The following is a 24320-nucleotide window of genomic DNA, read 5'->3' as shown; positions in this document are numbered from 1 at the left end:
GAGTAATCACTAAGAGAATAGCCAGAGATAAAGTCCAAAAATATTTATTTCCTTCACAATCTTTCCTTGACTGGGGCCTGGGGCAGCTTTCTGGAGGTCCTCTGGAATTTGTCTTGGTTTCTGTGGGAGAGGCCAGAGAACCACCATGATGGTCTCTGTCTTGAAGTCTTCCTGAGTCCAGAGGCTTGTGCTCCAGCCTCCTGTCCTCTGTTTTCCCTGAATCTGTTCTAGTCCCTCTCTGGGTCTGACTCTGGCCTCTTAAATACTCTATTACAATTAAATTCATTTATCATACTGAATATAAACCAATCATTATATCACTAGGGAAGCATTATTTGTTGTAAGATTAATTCAATCATACTGAATTAGGGAACTATTATTCATGATGCTAAACCAGATAACCATTGTCTTATCAATTCCACTGAGTTACCACCTTATTGTAAGACTCCTTTCCTAAGTATATTTCTCCAGAATTCTGGCCCATTACACTTCATGTTCTAATATATAGTCAATTTTTATATAGGTTCTATGAACTACTAAGAAGAAGGTGTAATTCTTTCTGTCTCTATTCAATTTTCTCCAACCATCTATTATACCTAACTTTTCTAGTATTCTATTTACCTCTTTAATTCTTTCTTATTTATTTTGTGGTTTGATTTATCTAGTTCTGAGAGAGCAAGGTTGAAATTTCCCACTACTATAGTTTTACTGTCTATTTCTTCTTGCAGCTCTTTTAACTTCTCCTTTAGGAATTTAGATGTTACACCACTTGGTACATATAAGTTTAGTATTGATATTGCTTCACTATATATGTACCCTTTAACAAGCTATGGTTTCCTTCCTTATCTCTTTTAATTAGATCAGTTTTTGCTTTTGCTTGATCTGAGATCAGGATGGTTATGCCTGCTTTTATTTTACTTCACCTGAAGCATAATAGATTCTGTGCTAGCCTTTTACCTTTGCTCTTGTATCACTCTGCCTTAAATGTTTTTCTTGTAAACAACATATTGTAGGAATCTGGCTTTTAATCCACTCTGCTCTCTGCTTTCACTTTATGGGAGAGTTCATCCCATTCAGCTTACAGTTAAAACTAATTTTGCATTCCTGCCATCTTATTAACCCTAAATTATACTTTTCCCTTTCCTTTTTCCTTTCTTTCCTCCCTAGTATTTTACTTATGAGCACTATTTGCCTCAAGTAGTCCTCCCCCTTTAGACTCCCTCCCCCTTTCTTATACCTTTCCCCTATTATTTCTGTTTTCACTTCTATTTAACCTGCCCCTTCACTTTTCCCTTTTCTACTTTTCTAAAAGTCAAGAGAAGTTTCTTGGTGAAAATAAATATGTCTAATATTTTCTCTTTGAGCCAAATCTGATGAGATTAATATTCACACAATGTTTATCCACCACCTTCTTTCCCTCCGTTATAATAAGTTTTCTTTGCCTCTTTCTGAGATGTAATTTCCCTTATTTTGCCTCCCATTTCCCCCTTTTCTGGTCCAATTCCCTTTCCACCTCTAGTTTCTTTTTTTATATTATAATGGTAAACTCAGTTTAGCAGAGTAATTTATTCTTATCTGCATTGCAAATTTCTTTGCCTTTCCTGCTTTACGTTTTCTTTGTGATACAAACTTAGTAGTGGCATTACTGAGTCAAAAGGTATGCACAATTTGATACCCCTTTGGGTATAGTTTCAAATTTTTCTCCAAAATGGTTGGACCATTTCACAACTCCACCAACAATGCATTAGTGTTCCATTTTTCCCACATCCCCTCTCATTTTATCATTATCATTTCCTGCCATTTTAGCCAATCTGAGAAGTGTAGTATTGGTACTTCAGAGTAATCTTAATTTGCATTTCTTTGATCAAGTGATTTAGAGCACTTTTTTTTTCATGTAACTAAAAATGGTTCTAATTTATTCATCTGAAAATCACCTGTTCACATCCTTTGACCATTTATCATTTGGAGAATTGCTTGTATTCTTATAAATTTGAGTCCATTTTCTCTTTATTTTAGAAATGAAGTTTTTATCATAACTCTCAAGTATACATTTTTTCCCCAATTTTCTGCTTCTCTTCTAATCTTGTTTGTATTGGTTTTGTTTATGCTTTTTAACTTAATATAATTAAAGTTATTGATGTTTGCCTTTCCTAATATGCTTTAGTTCTTCTTTGGCAACAAATGCCTTCTTTGTCCACAAACCTGAGAGATATACTATCCTTTTTTCTTCTAATTTGCTTATAGTATCATTTTTTATGTCTACACCATGAAAACATTTTAACCTTGTTATAGGGTGTTAGCTACTGGTCAAATCTTAGTTTCTGTCATATTCTTTTCCATTTTTTCCAGCAATTTTTGTCAAATAGTGAGTTCTCATTGCAGAATCTGGATTCTTTAGGTTTATCAAACACTAGATTACTATAGGAAAATGATAGAAAGCAAATAGAAACATAGGCTGAGAAATTTTTGGTATAATGTGTCAGTAGATATCTGAACAAGGCAATAGGCTTGGTCTGAATAAAATTTGAGGAACCAGAAGCAAAAATTGGAATTTGGTATGGAATTAAAGAATTTCTAATAGAGAAATTCCTTATATTTTCTCCATCAATTTTGATTATGTAAATCTTTCTGGAGTCAAGCCAGTGTGGAAATGAGGATATGCAAGAAAAGCATATGAAATCTTATTTGTCTCTTTACCACTTTAAGGTTTACTGAGTGTTTTCCTTACTTCAGCACACATCATCTATAGCCTTATGCTGAAACATGTTTCAACCATGAGACTTTTTCAACCTGGAACATTTTTCTGCTATACTTACCTTCTTTTCCCATTGGTGAATTCCTTCTATGGACTACATTTTAATGAGGGATCCAGGCCCAACAAATATCATTACCCTTCCAACTCTGTTTCTGACTTCCATGACAACATCATGTCTCCACATTGAATTTCTTCAATCCTGTCATTTTTTCTAGCTCCCTTTTGTGTTGTCTTCACACATCAAATTATAAACACTTTGAGGAGCAGGACTGCCTTTTATTCTTATTCTTTTGTTTGTATCACTACTGATTAGCATAATACCTAGTCCACACTAGCAATATATGTTTAGTTCTTAGTCTTGCTGTCTATAAAATAGATAGGAGAAATGTCAATTTTACCATTTTCCACAGAAAACAAGTTGCATCACTGGTCCTCTAGAATGGTTATGATATTGATTGTGGTTCTTATAGATTTCAAATTATTCATCTTTAAGTAGCTGCTATTATATAAATTGTTCACCTGGTTCAGTTTACATTGCATCCATTCATATGTCTTTAAATAGCTCTTTGAAATCACCTTTTGTTTCATTTCTTATAATGAGATGGTACTACAGTAATTCATATAAAATTCATATAAAACAAATTATTTATCCATTTATCATTGGTAGACACCCTTTGGTTTGCTGTTTTTGCCACCACAAAGAGCACTGTTTTAAATATTTTTTCTACATTTAGTTCTTGTTCCTTTTATTTCATCTCTTTAGGATATAGGCCCTGAAGTCATTTAGTTGAATCAAAAAGGTATGCACTGCTTAGGACACATCTGTGTCTAACGCCAAATGTTCTTCCAAAATGTTTATGTCCATTTCATAGTTCCTTCAATACTATATAAACATGGCTACTTTTTTCCAGATCCTCCAAAATGTATCCTTTTCCTTTTTTTTTTTTTTTTTTGGTCATTTATGCCAATTTGATGGGTATGAGGTACAATGATAGAACTGGTTAAATTTGCATTTCTCTATTCATTATTCACTATCAAATGATTAAAGCATTTTTTTCCCTTCCAATTCACTATAGATAGATTAGGATAAACTACTTTCCTTAAGCAAATTGTTTTCTGTTCAGAAAGTCAGCACTTCTCACTTTACTTAGCTAACATTATTTATCAAATTCTTTTGGACTTAGGTTATGAGATATATATATGTTTACATATATGTATATATTGCATTTGTAATTCTTTTAAAAAATAAAACAATATTTTTTCTATTTATTTTTGTATCTCCCCTTGAAAAGCAATTCTTCATATAATAGATGTTTATGATTTTCATTAGCATATAAATCTATTCATTAATGTTTATTTAATTTATTAATTTCTCAGGAGAAGAATATGGCATTATTGAGGAATTATGAAATAATTGAGGTGAAAAGAGGTGTAGTGCTTTCATTATAAAGTTTTTTAATGATTAATTTAGCTTTTGATTTTGTAATTCATCTTATTTTCCAAAGATTCCAGATAACAACATTGCATTCCATAACTTCAATATAATTAAAAAAGGAAAGATGAATTCTGAACTCAAACCCATACTAGTTCTTAAATGTAAAATTTCACCACTAAATTCTCTACATAAAATGTTACAGAAATTCTATCATAAATTCCCAAATATATTTTCATCTCACTAAAAAAGGAATAATTTTCTTGTCTCTCTCCATTGCTAAGATAAAAAAAAATACCCACTAGATTATGCAGTCTATAGTTGTCCTAATCTTTTTCTTGTCTTCTAGTTGCAAAGGGCTATTATTATAAAGTGATATTCAAATCATCGGCTTTAATCTTTTTCCTTAGGGATGCAAGCTGATTTGCTTCCATGTCCTCATAAGTTTTTTTTTTTTTTTTTATTACAACATATAGCATTTTGTTTCATACAATAAGAAAGCATTTTTAAACAAGATTAATTTGAATATTTCAGAAGTGTATGCTGAAGCATAAATAGAATGAATAAGAAAAAAAGATTAAAAAAAACAGTTTCTTATACAAGGAATCCAACTGAGGGAAAATATTTTAAAATAATCACCTTGAAATACTGAACATTCACTCATTTGAATCCAACCATCAATGCTTTTAGAGGTTAACTTTGAAACTATTATATTTGGTTGAAAAATAAAGTCAGTTTATAACAGACTGTTCTTAACTGTTATTTCCTAGAGTTATAATATAAAACCAAAAAAGCAACTTTGAGGATTGCCCTTAAAACTTTGAGATTCCTATAGCAAATCCATAAACATGCTCTGATTAGAAGAGACTCTTTAAAAAAAACTATGCTTTAAATTCAAATCATTTTGTTTTGAGTTATATTATTTTTTATTTGTGAATAAATATTTGGTACTTGTGGAATGTGTACATTTGAGGGAAGATCTTGAAAGACAATTCTCTATGTCCATGAAAGGCCAAATGATAGAAAAATTAATCTAGGAGAGATTCTAATCATATTTGAGAAGGACTTCCTGACTATCAAAGTGATAAAACATGAAAATGTGGTTGCATTTTGTTTAGATATTTACCCTTCTTAAAGACAAAATTCATGTTTATAATCTTTTCAATATATATTTAGACTTTTTCTGGATCATATCTTTTCATGGTTTTGTCCAAGAACTTTTCAGTAGTTTGGCTGGGCTAAGGGAGAGTAGTTATAAACTGACCTGGCTCTTAGGGATCATCTGTATTTTAGAGGCCATTGAATATTTGAAGGAGATTTGACCAATTTGTTCATTTGTATTTGCTTAGAAAATTAATTGCTCATCCCAAAGCACTCTTCAAAATAGTTTGATACCAATAATAGTTTAATGTCTAGGAGTAGACACTATTAATGTATCTACATAGAATTGAAACTAATTATATACAACTGAAGATTGTCAAAGGAAGAGACAGTATACTTTGCAGGAAGACTATTTCAAACCTATTTTAGCCATATTCACTGCTTATAGAAGGCTCTTTGCAAGGATATTTAATATATATATATATATATATATATATATATATATATATATAACATAATTCTGCCGTCTTTAATCTACTTTAATACCTATCTATCAAAGTCCAAGTGAAGACCTAATTTCTGCCTTAACAATCTCTCTGCCCTCTGAGATTCTATAACATTCAGTGATCATATCTTCTCTTATGGTACTTACATAGGGATAGTGTATTGGTCTCTTATTTTACAGGTATAGGGAATTCTCAATTGAAGAAATTTTCTTCCAATGTACTCTGCAACTTATAGTTCAGGAAGTTTGTCTAAACTTCTGAGAAGTTGAGTAATTTGTCTAAGTATACACAAGCATTATAAGATAGAGATGAGGCTTGAAGTCAGTTCTTACTGACTTAAAAATCAGCCTTCTAGTCACTGTATCAGGATGCCGCTCTTGTACTTATATATTAATTTATAATATTATTTTTATTCATATGATCTCTATCTCCAATTAAGTTAAAGGTTTCTTGAGGGCAGGAATAGTGAATGATTGTCTTAATTTTTATTTCACATACATTTCACTTAGTTCTTTGCACATGGAGGTGGACAGAGTATGTCTAATAAGAATTTGATAATTATAATAGATGGCTTATGTGGGGAAAGCTAATATAATTGGATCATAAACTTTGAACTAGAAGGACCAATAGAGTTCATATAATATAATATCCTCATTTTATAGATTATGAAACTCAGAGATAATAATTATCCAGGAATACATTGAAAGAAAATAGAAAAGCTAGAGTTTGAATCTAGGTTCTCCGATGCCAAATCCAGAACTCTTTCCACTACACAGAAGACAGAGGCAGGGTAGAGGAAAGGAAATTCACATCCATAGAATTGAAAAAGAGGGAAATAGTTATAAATTACCAAAAATTTTACAAAATCTCTCTCTGTCTCTATCTCTCTGTCGCTGTTTCTCTTATCTTTGTCTCAGTCTCTGTCTGTCTGTCTTTCTCTCTCTCTCTCTTTCTCCCTCTTCTTCCCTTCTTCTCTCTTTCACAATATATACTTAACTAGGTATTCTTAGTCTAAGGTATAAATTGTATCGTTGTTCATACACTTCAGTCATGTCCAACTCTTTTTGATCCATTTGAGGTTTTTCTTGACAAAGATATTAGAGTGGTTTCCATTTCTTTCTCTAGCTCATTTTATAATGAGAAAACTGAGGCAATCAGGGTCCCAGGTTCTGAGGCCTGATTTGAATTCAGGAATGTGAGTCTTCCTAAGTCTATGTCTGGCCTCCATTCACCACACTACTGTATTGTAAAATAATTTGCAGCAAATTTTAAAATTAGATTACTCTCATTTCAAAGAGGGTAGCACAATACAGAAAAGTCACTGATTTAAGCAAAGAATATGAATTTGAATTTAACTTTTAATATATAATATCTATAATATTGGACATGATTCTTAAATGTTTTGCAATTCAATTTCTTCACCTTGGAATTGTACTAGATGGTTTTGAAATTTTCTTCTACTTCTTATGATCTTATGATCTTATGACGTTCAGTCTCTTTTTCTTTCTGTTACTCCCTGATGTTTCAATATTAAGAGAAATGTGTTTTCTAAGTCTAATTTATGCCTACTTCAACATGTTATTGTTGAAAGAATCTCAGTTTCAGGATGTTTTTATGGGGAACAGAGACATTGTTTCAGATAAAATCACCTGAACAGAGATAAGAACAAGGATTATACACACACACACACACACACACACACACACACACACACAGCAATACTATGGGCTACAATAATTTGATTGTACAAAATCTTCTCAAAGAAACTATGGGACAGAAAATCTTTTGGGTAACTCTATTAATTTAGTATCTTATAAATCCTCTTTCAAGAGCAAAACCAAAATCTCTGCAGATTTAATTTTCTTACTAAAATTTATATGAATGGTTTTACTTTCTCCTTGTGATACAAGAAAGAAGTTTGGGAGGACACTTATTTTTTGTTATTGTTTTTCTATTTCCACTATCTAACAATATCTAATACTCACCAGGTACTCAATAAACATTTATGAAATTGAACATGAATAATACTGCATTAACTATTGTTTTGGAATGAGCAACTTAAATAATTGAAAATAGAGAATACAAGATGGATACTGTTCCTCTTGAGTCACTTTATGCTCATCATATAATGAGATAATTTGTGCTGTCCTTATATGAAGCAAGCATACATTTAAATAACTATATGTATCTGAAATATACTTATTGGGAGATCTATATATTTGTTGAAGTCTGTTGTAATAAAAATGATAACTAAACAAAATAACCATTTTCAGAGCACAATCTTTTAGTCTAGTCTACTTGTGAATTGAAGCTATTTGACTAATAAGGTGATCAACAGATTTTTATGCTTGAGGTAAAATGGTGGAATTGAGATAAATCTTGCTTGTGTTTGAACTTTGCACAGGAAATATATTTCATATTCATATCCCCTTTATGTATTGGTTTCTCACATTTCATCTTTGTGCTGTTTTGTGATCATATGTTCAGACCATTCATATTTTATTTTAAAACATTTTCATTTTCAGATCCACAGTTGTGTGATCCTGGTGAATTTCTTTGCCATGATCATGTGACTTGTGTATCCCAGAGCTGGCTATGTGACGGGGACCCTGACTGTCCTGATGATTCGGATGAATCTTTAGACACCTGTAAGTAGAAAGGTTCTCATGACATTTTGATTTTCCATTATATCTAAAACTGACTTGTAACTGTTTTTTAAGAACAACTGTTCTGGTGGACTATATGCAGTCTCTTTTATATGAATTCCAAAATGTAGGTATTTGAGTTTCTTTCCTAGTGAGTATTTTCAATGGGAAATAAATTATTTTTTGTAGTACAAATTAATCCATGAAAATAAAAAAGTTAACAGAAAAGTACAGTGTTTTTAATGAAACAAAATGATCTTATAAAAATGCAAAGAATTGGTGTATATGGGAAGGGCAGAATGATAAGAAAAGTAGTAAGGAAAACATAGAGAAAAGACAATAGGCTTAAATAATGCAGTTTAATAATTACATACCATCTCTTTTCTTTTAATGTTAAGAAGTGTGAGCAAAAGAATACTGTTCTTGGAGGCTAGTTATTTGCAATACTCCCATCCATTAATGACTATCATTCATTGAAGATGCCTCCTTCTTCTCACTGTTGTAGGACAAATGAAGTAATAGTCTATACACAGATTATCTCTACAATGACCTAAAAGGCATATTATTATTTTTACTCCTCAGGATAGGGGTAGTTAGGGATCATTCTATCAGGAATAGAATAATCTCTAGAAATGAAATCTTTGGTCTCTTTATTTCTTTATTGGTGCTATTTCTTTATATTAGGAGACTTTGTATAAAAAACTGAAAATACTTTATTTTAAGCCTTTGAAATAAGAAAATAACAGTTGACTTGTTGAGAATTAAAAGTAATATTATGATTCCTAGAGTTATTAGTATTAATAGTATCATTAGTATCAAAACTTCAGAGTTCTTTTCATATTCTTTCATTGTAGCAAAAATGTGTAGTATTGAATGATGTTAAGAACAACTGTATCATGGGTTTAAATATTGAAATCCTTAGGTAATTCAGAGTTAAATTGTAGTGATACCTTTAATTCATGAAAAACATTCAGGAGCTCTTGATTGGATTTGGAAATCAAGTAGATTTAGTTTAGTTAATGGAATTGTTTAACCCTGATTTCTCAATAGAAGTCATGAAGATAATTGTATGACCCCTTGAACAACCATAATTGTTGTCTGTCATCCCTCAAAAATCACATGATAGCAGCTAGATGCTTCCTCTAGATCTAAATCAAGCAGGACACAGAATATTTTTTTTCTAAAATCTTCAGATTCAAAAGGAGAATGGTAAAAATATAAATAAACATCTATCCCTATATGGCAGCTATGCCTAATTAATGAAACTTAAGCCTTACCCTACTGAGAGTGAATCATGCAGTTGTGCATATAATAAGCCTCAGAGGATTTCTAAGACATGCTGGTTATCTTACATGTCCCACCTTTCCATACTTGCAAAGTTTCTCTTAAAGTTGTGGCTCTGGCTGTTGATTTTTTTTTAATACAAGTTCCTAACAGAATTGTACTCTGGAAAAGCTGAAGTCCTCTCTATTCGACCACTCCTAAATTTCCTTATGTTATATGAGTCTTTGTGTCCAGGTGAACAATTTGTCTTTTTGTTAATAGTAAAATGGACCTTCTTTGTGAAAGTTGGCCAACTTTTTATAAAAAAAACTATTTGAGAACACTTAGATTAATTACACTAATTTGGAGAAGATATACCATTTGTTTTTCAGAGACATTTCAATCTTGTCTCTGCTTATAGGTGGATGGACTTCTTTTGCTGGGATAGAAGGGCTAGACTATAGATGCAAGTGTGAGGTTGAATATAAAGGTGGCTTCTTAGAGAATTCCAATTCCAAGGGAGTAAGTGACAGTATCTGACTATAAATTAACTCATTCTAGACCCAATCCATATTCACCAACTTCCCTCTTTTCTAAGACATTTTCAAAATAACTCTGTATTAAGTCTTTTATTATTCTGGGCAAACCAATTATTACATCTGAACGCCAGTTTTTGTCACCTAGAAGATAAAAATAACATTATCACATATTTCACTGAGTTGGTTGGTCTGATTATGATAAAGATCAAAAAAGATAATACATAAAAATGTTTTGAAAATCTTAATGTGATTGATAGTTCTCATTGAAAAAATGTTTAAATGCTGTAGGTAGTTTGCAAGTTTACTGGATTGAAATATGACAATGGCACAAAATAAGATCTAGTACTTATATAGCATCTTAAATGTACTATTCTAATATACAACAGGAAAAGTCCCCATTCTTTTTAGAGATGGCATTCAGACTATAATGACAGAATTGTAGACTCCTGCTAAGGATTTGTAATATTATTTCTACTCTTCATGCATATAAGTTGTGTCAAAAAATAATGGGACCATTAAAATATTTACTTTACCAGCATCATGCAGACATAATCTGTAATGATCTACCTTGATATATGGTATGAAATGTTAAAAAAAAAAATCTCTGAACAAGTGTAAAACATATCCGAATTTAACATCATCAATCCAGATGTTCCTAATTAGCATTTTTCTAATTATGGGATTTCATAATTTGTTGTTTTATGAGAGATCTATGCAGTCAGTCAATAGCAATGTTCCATATAAAATATATAATTTTATAACTATAAAAAGAATATATTACAACAAAGAAGAAAGAGCTAGAAATAGGACATCTATATTGTTCTTTCCTAAAAAATCTTTATGTCATGATCAGTGCAGGAACTGAAGTTGTCTCATATTTGCTCTTCAGACTTATGCATTATTTTTACAAAATATCAATGGAAAATTACTAATGGGAAGGGTATATTTTCCCTTTTAGCCATTTAGCCTTTAATCATAAACAAAAATAATAAAATAAATAGTTAATCAGGATATTGTGAATACCATGAAAGGAAATCTATAATTGAACATTAATGGATATTGGGAAGTTCATGGAAGAGACTGCCAAGGTACCAGAGCTTTTAAAATGGAAGAGAGAGAAAGACAGAAATGAAGATCCAGAAATAAACTCAAATTTTGGATATGAAACAATCTGAGAATTGAAATTTTACACTCATTCCTTACCTTTTCCTCCAAAACTTCTGTGCTTGTTAGGCTTTGGATAGGAATGATTTAGTTCACCTATCAAAAGGGGTTATTTGATTTAGCAATAGTAACAGTGATGCCCAACATAGGTGAGTGGGAGAGGAAACTGTTATATTATTATTATTTTTAATTAATTTATTTACTTACAAAGCATATGCATGTGTAATTTTTCCTACATTGACCCTAGCAAAACCTTTTCTTCCACATTTTCCCCTCCTTACCCCCTCTCCCTCAGCTGGAAGGTAGTTCAATACATGTTAAATATGTTGAAATACATATTAAATTCAATATATGTATACGTAGTTATACAGTTATTTTGCTGCAAAGAAAAAGCAGATGAAGAAGGAAGGAAAAGAAAAAATGAGAAAGAAAACAAGATACAAGTAAATAATAACAAAGAGAGTGAGAATGCTATGGTGTGTTCCACAGCTCTCTTCAGCAATGAGATGAACCAAATCAGTTCCATTTGTTCAGTAATGAAGAGAACCAGCTACACCCAGCAAAAGAACTCTGGGAAATGAGTGTGAACCACAGCATAGCATTTCTACTCCCTCTGTTTTTGCCCACTTGAATTTTTGATTTCCTTCTCAGGTTATTTTTACTTTATTTCTAAGTCTGATTTTTCTTGTGCAGCAAAATAACTGTATGGATATGTATACATATATTGTATTTAACATATACTTTTACATATTTAACACATATTGGTCTACCTGTCATCTATGGGAGGGGGTGGAGGAAGGAGGGTAAAGTTGGAACAGAAGGTTTTGCAAGGGTCAATGCTGAAAAATTACCCATGCATATATCTTGTAAATAGAAAGTTATAATAAAAAAAAATCTCTTTGGGATATATAATCCCAGTAGAAACACTGCTGGATCAAAGGGTATGCACAATTTGATAACTTTTTGAGGATAGTTCCAAATTGCTCTCCAGAATGGGTGGATCTATTCACATTTCCTCCAACAATGTATCAGTTTTCCCACATCCCCTCCAACATTTGTCATTATCTTTTCCTGTGATTTTAGCCAATCTAAGAGGTATGGAGTGGTATCTCAGAGTTGTCTTCATTTGCATTACTCTGATCAAAAGTGATTTGAAGCATCTTTTCATGTGATTATATATAGTTTTAATTTCTACCTTTGAAATTTGTCTGGTCATATTCTTTGACCATATATCAAATGGAGAATGGTTTGAACCATTATAAATTTGAGGCAATTCTTTATATATTTTAGAAATGAGGCCTTTATCATATCCTTTGGATGTAAAAATGTTTTCCAAGTTTATTGCTTCCCTTATAATCCTGTCTGCATTAGTTTTTTGTTTGTTTGTTTTTTGAGGGTTTTTTTTTTTTTTTTGGTACAAAAACTTTCTAACTTAATATAATCAAAATTATCTATTTTGTGATTAATAATGGTCTCTAGTTGTTCTTTGGTCACAAATTCCTCCTCCACAAATCTGAAAGGTAAACTATCCTATGATCTTCTTATTTGTTTATAATATCATTCATTCTGTCTAGATCATGAACCCCCTTTCTATCTTATCTTTATAGAAGGTGTTATGTGTCTAATTTTCCCAGAAGTTTTTGTCAAATAGTGAATTCTTACCCCAAAATCTAGGGCCTTTAGATCTGTGAAATATTAGATTGCTATAGTCATTGACTATTTTGTTCTGTGAACCTAACTTATTTCACTGATCAACATCTCTATTTCTTAGCCAATACTAAATGGTTTTGATGACTGCTGCTTTATAATATAGTTTTAGATTTGGTACAGCTGGACCTCCTTTATTTGCTTTTCTCTTCATTAATTCCTTTGAAATTCTTGACCTCTTATTCTTCCAGATGAATTTTTTTTCTAGGTCAGTAAAATATTTTTGGGGGGAATTTGATTGATATAGTACTAAATAAGTAGATTAGTTTAGGGAGTATTGCCATCTATATGATTATTTATAAAAGGATATAATAATACTGGTTGCTTGATAGAATGAGGTATACAAAATATGAAAGAAATTTCTAGTCATGTCTTCACCATGAGATTTTTAGAAGTGTTATTTTGTCATATATTTTCAATTAAATAGGAATTTAACTTTTAAGAGTTTAAAGGGTAAGTGATAATATTAGTTGTTATGATATATAGACTACAGCATATCAGGAAAATACTCCTTCCCCCAATGCTTTTTAATCCTATTATTTCAATCTGGTGTAGGTAAGATTTTCATAAGTCAAAAATAAGTATCAAATAAGTTACTAAGTTTACTATCAAATAAGTTTCTGAAATAGCTTTTTAGAATCAAAACTTGCAATCCCTTCTTCTTGCAATGACTTCTAGAAAGTCACTGGAGAAATATACAATTTGCGCAAATATATGTGTATTAATAAGTAGACGTATACATACATATATATACTTATATATATGGATATGTATATATACATGTATGTTAAAATAAATATTTATTGATATTTTTGCCATTCATTTACTGCATTTCTCTTTGAATGCTTTCCCAGTGAGTAATTCCATATGAAAATACTTTATTAAAGAGTCAGAGTAAATTCAGAAAAAAAGTGATTAGTGATCTTAAAATATTTCATAGGCATTTTTTCATGTCTATGGACTTGTTCATCATCTCTGAAAAAAAGAGTAGAGAGAGATGTCTTTTCATATCTTTTTGACAATCAATCAGCAAACATTTTTAGGTGCCTTCTATGAAGTTCCAGAAACTATTTAGCAATGGGGATACAAAGAAAGATAAAAGATCAGCCTTGATATCAAGGAGCTCTCAGGCTAAAGGAGAAAACAACAGAAAAATATACATAATCTAGTTATGAATAGAATATGCATTTTAGGTGATATGCTAGCAGAGATAATGGGAAAAAATTCAGTATATTAGGTGGGAATTCCATTTCCCTCATACCACAGTAATATTGTGTTAATGCATAAAGCTCCTCTGTGTATATATGCAAAAGATCTATCCAACTTAATGAACTGGAGCTTGAATTTCCTTAAGTCTGAATTCCTTTCCCTTGCTATAAAAACAGCTTTAGAGTTACATATTTTACCACAAGTAAGGAACTCAAAAAGAAGGACTATTTTCATGTCTACAATCACATGTCAAACTTGAAACACTAACCTAAATATAATTGTTTTCTTCTCACTCTGAAACTGAAAATAATCAGTCCTTTCAGAAGAATGGAATGTAAACAAGTGATCTGAGTATTCAGAATTATTATAAATCATACTAATGGAGTCATTAGATTTTTTAAAAATAGGAAATGTTTATGACTAGGCATTTATGAAGTGTTTTAATAAATGATATGAATTTGTATAAACATCTATATTTCCATTCTTCCGGTATTTTAATTTTTAGCTAAAAAATAAGATGATTATTATCATATATCCAGAATGTTTTGAAGTGGGAAATATTTTCATATGATTTTTCCAATTTATCTTTCTCTCTCAGATGTTAGATAAAATTAAGTCCAGGTAGGAAATTATTAGCAAACAATAGTGTGCCTAAAAATAAAATAAAATTCTAAATACTGAACAAAAACTATAGAAATAAGAGGATGAAGTGCTTAGATGGAAGGGGGATCACTGAAATCAAAGCTTGCAAAGAAATAATTCCAAGTTTTTGTTAGTTAACCAATGGTATCTGACAAATTATAAGAAATACAAAATAAATAGTCAGATGATATCCATTGCCACTCATTTTATTTTATTCTGATTTTTTTATTCGCTTTTCTTCAGCAAATAGAGGATAACACTTTTTCATAAAATCTCAAGAGGCAATGATATGTGTGTGTGTATATATGTGTGTGTGTGTGTGTGTGCGTGTGTGTGTGTGTGTGTATATATATATATATATATATATATATACATATATATATATATATATATATAAAATCCTGGACCAGACATTCTTCTGGCTTAGAATGAAGATATGAGTCCCATTTTTATTCATTCTTTTCCTCTAGTATGCCACCAAACCAGTGAAAATCTGTCATTTATTTCAAAAAGATCAATGCAAGTCTTTGGTGAATAGAATTTGCTGTTGTTTGGTGGTTTTCATTCATGTTTGATTCATTGTGATCCCATTTGGAGTTTCCTGGCAAAGATGCTGGTGTAGTTTGCTTTTTTTTCCCTCCAGCTCATTTTACTGCTGAGGAAACTGGAGCAAACAAAATTAAATGCCTTGTCTAAGGTCACTCAGCTAGTATGTGTCTAGGTCAGATTTGAACTAAGTATGAATTATTTTCTTGACTTCAGTCCTAACACTTTATTCATTGATCCACCTAGTAGAATAAAGTTTTAACATATTGAAAATGTGTGCAAAGGCAGAGCAGGATCAATAATGTCAAGTAGGAATTCTGATCAGGTTGTTTCATCACATACTACCTTGCTTAGTGGCCTCTAAGTCAAAGTCACTCACTGATCAGAGAATTTTTTTTAAAAAATAGGTGGTACCTTCTAACCCACATGGGAACTGGAAAAGGAAGGAAAAAGTGAAGGAAAGAGCAATTTGCTGGTACAATTCATTTCAACTTTCATTAAAAACCAGTTCTATACTATGGTGGGGCAGATAAAAGAACATAAAACTTGGGAATGCTGAACTTTGATTTCAGGGATCTGAGTTCAAAGTTTTGACGCTACCATTTAGCATTTATGTACTTTTATTCGTCATTTGACTTCTTTGTGTCTCAGTCTCTACATTCATGAAATAAGCCATCTTATAATTTAAAATTCTATATCAGACAGTGTACTGGATTCAAGAGATACAAAGGGGACAGAACCATTTTCAAATAACTTGGAATTGCTTGAAAAGAAAAGTACAGTATCTATACACATGGGCATGATATAAGATAAAAAGTGAAAAGTCAAGGAAAAAATGGAGTTGAGAGATGATTTTCATGTGCAAATGGGGCAGTGTCCAGGAGTGATGACACCCCAGGAATTTGTAAATAGTCCTCATAAACCATTTCAGAGCTTCATCAATTTAGGAGATTATGCATAGTAAACAAATATTGATAGAATATCTCTGTGGGGACAGAGCTGTGTACGATTTGAGAGGAAATTCTTTAATCAGCTCATGCATAACTTATCTAAAATTTGGGGTTGGACACAAAGGCTTTTTACCTTTCATGGGTGAGCACATTTCTTCCCAGAGGTATTTTACTCTTTATAGTCAGTCTATAAAATTTACATTTGAATTCTGTTCTGAGAAAGTGCCTGACTAATGACAAATTTTGCCAAATGTTGCAATAAAGAATGCTGTAGCCTATTTTTCCTGAGAGCAAAGACCACCCCAAGATAATGGGAGCTTATAGAATTTTCAGGGGAGAAATATAAACTTAAATGTGGTATACCATTATTAAATTGCATTGCCTTTACTTTTGAGGGCCTTTTCAGCTTAAGAAATAAAGTGAACTTGAGTTAAAAGATTGTCATGTAGGACTTCATAAAAATTCACTTTCACTGAGAACCAGGCTTTAAATGATAAGGAAAATAATTTTTCTCCTGTAAAAATGAGGATTCCTAAAACATTACCAAAGACTTGTATTCACATGTATATTAAGCACTAGTCCTGATTTTATAATGCCTATTTATTTATTTGTCATTGATTTAATCATCATCCATTTATATATTTATTTGCCAATAATTTTAATGATATCATTCTTCCTTATCTTCAATAAATGTGCTGGCTCCCTATTACCAAATAAAATATAAATTCAACATTTGGCATTTAAAACTCTTCACAATCTGACTCCCTTTCTTTTCACACTATTTAATATCACTCCCTCCATACTTGTACTGTCTTCTCCAGCATAACTGGTCATCTTTGTTTTTTTTTTTTTTGTTTTGTTTTTTGTTTTTTTGTTATTTACATGAATAATCCCCTATTTCTTCCATTTGTTTCTTTGCACTGGCTATTTGTCCTCCCAATGTGACCTGTTGTCCCTTCACATGTCCACCTCTTAGAATCTGATTTTTTTCAAGATCAAGCTCAAGAACCATTTTCTATATTCTGTCTTTCCAAGTCTCTTCAAATTATCTAGCATGTGGGAATTGTGTATATTTGTGTGTCAATTTGTATATTGTGACTATGTATTACACATTGTCTTCCTTTCCTACATATTTTTACATTCTTGAAGACCATGATAGTTTCATTTTTATCTTTTAAAAAAAATTCAACATTTAAAACAGGACTTGGCACACAATATCACTTAATAAAGGTTTACTTATTGATTGAGTCCCTACTATGCTATTTTGCTATAGGAGATAGAAAAAGAAAGAGGAGTGCTTATTTTCATGGTTGAATGAAGAAAGCTAGTAAAAGAGATTCTGTAAAATAGTCACATGAATATTATCATACAGCTAGTCCTGTCAGAATAGATCTATATATATAGACCTTGTTTTGTCATTCAATTGGCTAATGTGTTCACATTTAGTCAGGAGTTAAGCAAACTATCTAATCCTTTTAACTATAAACTGCATACCAAAGCCGTTATGATACTCAATATAATGAGGGAATTGCATTCACACCTGAACAAGTCTAGTCTTAGGGATTCAACATGAAATAAAAATACAGTCAATGTCAACTCTTCATGAGTAAGAAAAATGATGATAGTTTGTAAATGAATCGTGCTTTATATTTAAACCAAGGAAAAAGAAACCTTCCATTTCATTGATTGGTACAATTCACAATTACTGTTAAAAGTGGCTACTTAATGTAATTTTAACCTCCAATTCTCAGAAACTGAGGCACACAAAATTTAGGTAGTTTTCCTGAGGTCATGCAGTCAATTAGTGACAAGACTAGGTCTGAGAAATCAAATCCTATAATTTTTCTCACCATGAGACATGTCCTTAGAACTCTAATTTCTATGCAGTGATTTAAAAGGTCTGTCTTTGACCAAAAAATACTTCCCAAACTTTAAAGAAATACCACATTTTAAACTTGATTAAAAAATAGAAAATACACAATAAATTTCCAATTTATAGAATTTAGAGTGAACAATATTTAACTAGATGTTTACAACAAAAATTTCAACATTCTAAAAGATTAAAATTTTTAAAATAACATAAAAATGTCTTTGTATATGAACTTTCTATGTATACAATTTTTATGTATACAAACAACTATTATGTTGTTTATTCAAGGAGAGCACAAGAGTTTGAAAATTATTGGTTTTTTTCTTCCATTCTGGTGGTGGATTATTCTAATCCAAGCATACATTCTCATTCAATCCTCATGATTGGTGGTGCTTGTTTCTTAGGTTTGGGAGTATAGTTTGTCTGTTACTGTAAAACCATTTTTCTTTATACTTAGCTAACTGGAACAAGAGGGGAGCAAACTTTGGAAGCTGACCTCATTAGCACTATGCTGCAGGGAAAATAAGATAATGCTTAGTAGCCATAACATGTTCATTAATATAAAACTCATTCTCTATTTTAATTATTTTTTATTTCAACAGGGGGAAAGTTGTGATAGACAATAGAGTTAATAATGCATGTCATTTTGCAGATACTTATCTCTTTTTAAAGGATACCACAGGTGCTAGTTTTGGTAAGATTTGAAAATAACAATCTTTCCCCATAGTTTTTTTCCTAAACTTTGCATTTGTGTATTTTAACACCTAATACACTGTATTCATTAGACTTTTAATAACTTTTAGGAATAAATAAATGTATGAATGAAGTAACTTTTCTTTCCTTGTATAACTATAATTGACCAGAGAGAACCTAATTTTGCTCTTGACATTTGATTTATAATATGCAGACAGCAAGCTTCTTTAAGACAACCAGATCATAAGGCATTAAAAATATATAATGAGCATATTGGAAGAAACAAGATATAAACATGTTTTTTTCTACATATCAATATCGCTATAGAAAGAGCATTGTTTTTTATTTCTGTTCCCCCAGAGGATAGACACACATACATGTATGAAACATATATTTATACATATACATGTGTGTAAATATATATACATGTATATATTTATGCTATTCATAAAACATGAAAAAATATATATACACATGTATCTACACAGTTACCTTGATTAGAGATGATAATTAATTAATATATTCAATAATATATATGCAGGCATACTTATAAGGATACTCTGATTGATAGTCATTAAAATACCTTCTCTCTCTCTGACCTTTATGCTCACAAAGATATAAATGGAAATTTACACTATAGAAAACTAAAGAGTGGACCTGAGTTCAAATTTGGCCTCAGACACTTAGCACTTCCTAGCTGTATGACCCTGGATAAATCACTTAACCCCAATTGCCTTGGGGTGGGGGGAGATGCTTTGCTTTATAAAAAAGAAATAATTCACTGCAAGCTTTCTTTAAATAATTTTCCTAGTGCATTTAAAATGAGATTTGATTTTTTTTAATTCAATTTATATACCATCTACTCACTTTTCAATTTCTTGAAAACTGTTTTCTGAACTCACTGCTCTACTGAAATCATTCTCTCATAGTTTGCAATATCCTGGAATGGCTAAACCTGATAATCTTTTCTCATTCCTTTTCTCTCTGACTTTTTTTTTTTTTTTTTGCAGCTTTTAATCCTCTTCACCATCCTTCTGGACATGTTGTGCATGCTTTTTTTTTTTTCCTTTCTCCTTCCCTGGATTTCTTTATTACTTTTCTTTCTCACTTTTTTTTTTTTTTTTTTTTTGCTAAATCCATATTCTACCTCCTTCAAAGTAATAAAACTCTTCGAACCACACATTCACACACACACACACACACACACACACACACACATACACACACACACACAAATACACACAGCTTTGTCCTTGGAGCTTTTCTCCAGGGCTCTCTCAGGAAATTTCAATAGTTTTCATGGGCTCAAGTATCACTTCTATGCATATGACTCTTGCATTTATATCTTTTCCCCCAATAATCAACTCAAATCATGTGTCCAAAATTAACCACATTTTATTATATTCTCTAAATCTTCCACCATTTTTTCACCTTAATTCTTTTTTCTGCGTATACTATCATATTCCTACTCATACAAGTTAATATTCTCAAAATCATCTTTTGGTCTTACTGGCCCTAATCAGTTTCCAAATTTATTGATTCTACAAACTTCTCTTACACCCATGCCCTTCTCTAACTACAAAGAGTTACCCTCCTAGTTCAGTCCCCAATTTCATCTTGGCTATACTAAAATACCCTCTAAATGGTCACTTTTCTAGTCTTTCCCTTCATCCTTCTACTGTTCATGTATTTGCCAATGTATCTTCTTTAGTATTTGTCAACTAGTTTGCTTATATTATTCCATTTCTGCTTACAGCAATCCTGTAAGATAGTTATTACAGACATACTGTTCCCATTCTTTTCACATAAGGACTTTGAGACTCAGAGATATTAAACCATGATTCAGAAACCTTTTATTGGAACTCAAATCTTCCTGATTCTGTGGAGCATTTTATCTACTTTACCAAAATATAATATAAAAGAACATTTGAAGAGTGCTGAACTTTTAGTCAAAAGGAGTTCAGTTTAAATTTCACCTGAGAAACTCACTAGCTCTGTGACCAGGACCAAGTGTCTTAATTTTTCATTGTCATGGGTCTGTAATGCCTATATAGGCTCATATAACATTACGTATGTTAGATTCTTTCCAAACTCTAAAGTTCCATAAAAATGAAAGTATTTTATGTAAAATATTTATAATAATCTTATCTATTTTAAGAAGTGACCAAAAATTAAGAATTAATTTATTTAAATCAGCTTACCTTCTTTATGACTTGTACGTTTATGACTTGTATGACATGTTTCACATAATACTATATACAATATCTTGAGAATTTTATACCATATCTAGATATTTTGGGTTCTTTATATAAACAGAAAGATTGCTTCTTCAGTCAGACAGGACTTACTCTTTGAAATTTCCCATTCTAACCTTGCTTTTGTTATTACTGACAATAAGCTTTTTTTGCAAACTTAGAGCATTAGTAAAATCAAGAAATGCTTAAAATAGGAAATCAAGTTATCAGAAGATGGGCCCTGAAGAATGTTGAAAAACAAGGGAAACAGGAAATGCTACTAGATTTTTATGTGAAACACTGCTCTTTGCAACTAGGAAAGGGGAAAATTTTAATCTAACAAGTAAAAATGCATGTGAAAGTTTATTGAGGAAAGAGGTTGGCAATGTAGTCATCAGTATTATGGGCAACAGGTATCAGATTTTCAGCTAAATGGAATAATGATGGGCCAGTTTTCTCAGAGGAGATTTTTCTATGTCATTTTAAGTAAGAAGATAAAGAACCAAAGAGTAACTAGCTTCAGATTAAATTGAGGTTAAGAAACCATACTAAGTTTAGCTTTTTAAAAAAGCTTGACTTCTGCTCCAGGGTAGTCCCCCCAAAATAGGTCAAGCAGGGTTCTTTAATGTTAAAACACAGGACAGAGTATCTATATGGTAAGGCCGGAACCTCCATGAATAGAAAAGTAAAAAATAAAGTCTCAGTTATTCAATGGGAAAATATCAGATTTCCATCCAAGGGAGACTTAGTCATCTATAAATCTTCGATTATCTTACTGTGATTGTGATTGTGAAGTAGTTTGCACATCTCATGTATACCTCATAAAAATTCTACCAGTAGTGGTATCAAACTCAAATAGAAATGAATCCCTATAGGCATTATATTGATTTAAAACAAAGCTTCTTAAACTATGAATCATAACCTCATATGGAGTCATGTAACTGAACTTGGAATGTCATGAAAATTTTGGCAACAATAAAAGGTTTCTGAATGCAATGAGTAAAAATTAATTCAAAATCAAATGTATGATGAATTTAAGGTATTTCTGTTGATGCTTGCCCATGTTGCATACTGTCACTTTATCGAAGCTTTGATCCTGAACACACACTTTGCATTGCATATGCAGGAAGACTGCAAGAAACACCTTGACACAGATAGAAAACAGGGTTATGTAAAAATTTCCCATATTAAAAGGGGTCTTGGAGGGAAAAGTTTTAGGTACCTGATTTAGAAAATTACAAACTAACATCTCTACAATATTGTATTTTTGTTATTATTTAACATTTTCCAATAATATTTTATTCTAATTCTAGTTCACTGGCATACAGTTGTGCATATACCTTTGATATAATATATTTAATAAATTATTATGCTCATTTTGGTGGTGAAAAAACTAAGGCTTATTATTTGAAAGAATTGGATTTGTATTTTGTAGCACATTTCTAGGAAATTCCTAGTTATATTTGTAATTTATCATTGATTGGAAAATAGATCTTTTCAAATTGTTGGAAGTCTAAAAATTCTAGGTCAACATTTCTTGGGATCAATAAACCTGTATTTTAAAACATATTTTGATAAGTATGATAAAAATATTTCATTCCCTTCATATTCTTGTGTATGGCTACCAAAAGGATTTATAATATAAAAAAATTAAGAAACATTGTTTCATGTCTAATTCAGGAAGATTTTCGAGGCCCAAGGTGAGATAAGTAGAAAGAGCTTGGTTTTGGTTACTAATGTTCTGAAATGCTCATTACTGACCATATGCCAAGCCCATGTGCCAAGATTTTTGATGCTGCATTGGTCCAGGTCCTCCTTCATGTTTAATTTGTAAATCTTTTTTTTTTTACCTTTTTTTAAAACTTATAGCTTTTTATTTAAAAACATATGCATGGGTAGTTTTTCAACAGTGACCATTGCAAAACCTTCTGTTCCAAGTTTTCCCTTCCTTCCCTCCACCACCTCCCCTAGATGGCAGGTAGTCCAATACATGCTAAATATGTTAAACTATATGTTAAATACATTATATGTGTACATATTTATACAGTTATCTTGCTGCTCAAGAAAGAGCAGATCTAGAAGAAAGTTAAAAAAAATGACCTGAGAAGGAAAACAAAGTGCAAGCAAACAATAACAGAAAGAGTGAAAATTCTCTGTTGTGGTCCACACTTATTTTCCATAGTTCTCTCTCTGGGTGTAGCTGACTCTCTTCATTACTGAACAATTGGAATTGGTTTGGATCATCTTATTGTATAAGAGAACCACATCCATCAGAATTGATCATCATATAGCATTGTTGTTGAAGTGTATAATGATTTCCTGGTTCTGCTCATTTTCATAAGTATCAGTTTATGTAAGTCTCTCCGGGGCTCTCTGAAATCATCCTACCTGTCATTTCTTACAGAACAATAATATTACATAACATTCACATACCACAATTTATTCAGTCATTCTCCAATTGATGGGCATCGATTCAATTTCCAGTTTCTAGTCACTACAAAAAGAACTTCCACAAACATTTTTGCACGCACGGTTCCCTTTCCCTTCTTTAAGATCTCTTTGGCCAGATCTAAAATTATATTATAGAGCAGCAGTTACCAAAACCATTTGGTATTGGCTAAGGAATAGATTAGTTGATCAGTGGAATAGGTTAGGTTCAAGGGACAAAACAGTCAACAACTATAGCAACCTAGTCTTTGACAAACCCAAAGACCCCAGCTTTTGGGATAAGAACTTACTGTTTGACAAAAATTGCTAGGAAAATTGGAAACTAATATGGCAGAAACTAGGCATTGATCCACACTTAACGCCGTACACCAAGATAAGGTCAAAATGGGTTCATGACCTAGGCATAAAGAATGAAATTATTAATAAATTAGAGGAACACAGGATAATTTACCTCTCAGACCTGTGGAAGGGGAAGAAATTTATGACCAAAGAAGAACTAGAGATCATTACTGATCACAAAATAAAAAAATTTTGAGTATACCAAACTGAAAAGTTTTTGTACAAACAAAACCTAATGCAGACAAGATTAGAAGGGAAGCAATAAACTGGGAAAATA

The 24320-nt window shown here is 31.4% G+C and overlaps 1 protein-coding gene across 1 annotated transcript in view; it reads left to right on the top strand.

The window, feature by feature from the left end:
- Positions 1–24320, top strand: part of LRP1B (LDL receptor related protein 1B) — a 2378573-nt gene that overhangs the window by 409820 nt on the left and 1944433 nt on the right. Inside the window, exon 2 of the mRNA XM_031963676.1 lies at positions 8320–8442. Within this exon, the coding sequence (XP_031819536.1) occupies positions 8320–8442 (123 nt within the window). The remainder of the gene's footprint in view (positions 1–8319; positions 8443–24320) is intronic.

This window comes from Sarcophilus harrisii, chromosome 3 (assembly GCF_902635505.1).
Source record: "Sarcophilus harrisii chromosome 3, mSarHar1.11, whole genome shotgun sequence".
In the NCBI taxonomy this organism is placed as follows: domain Eukaryota; kingdom Metazoa; phylum Chordata; class Mammalia; order Dasyuromorphia; family Dasyuridae; genus Sarcophilus; species Sarcophilus harrisii.
The sequence above is the reverse complement of the archived record's forward strand: the minus strand, read 5'-3'. Positions and strand labels throughout refer to the sequence as shown.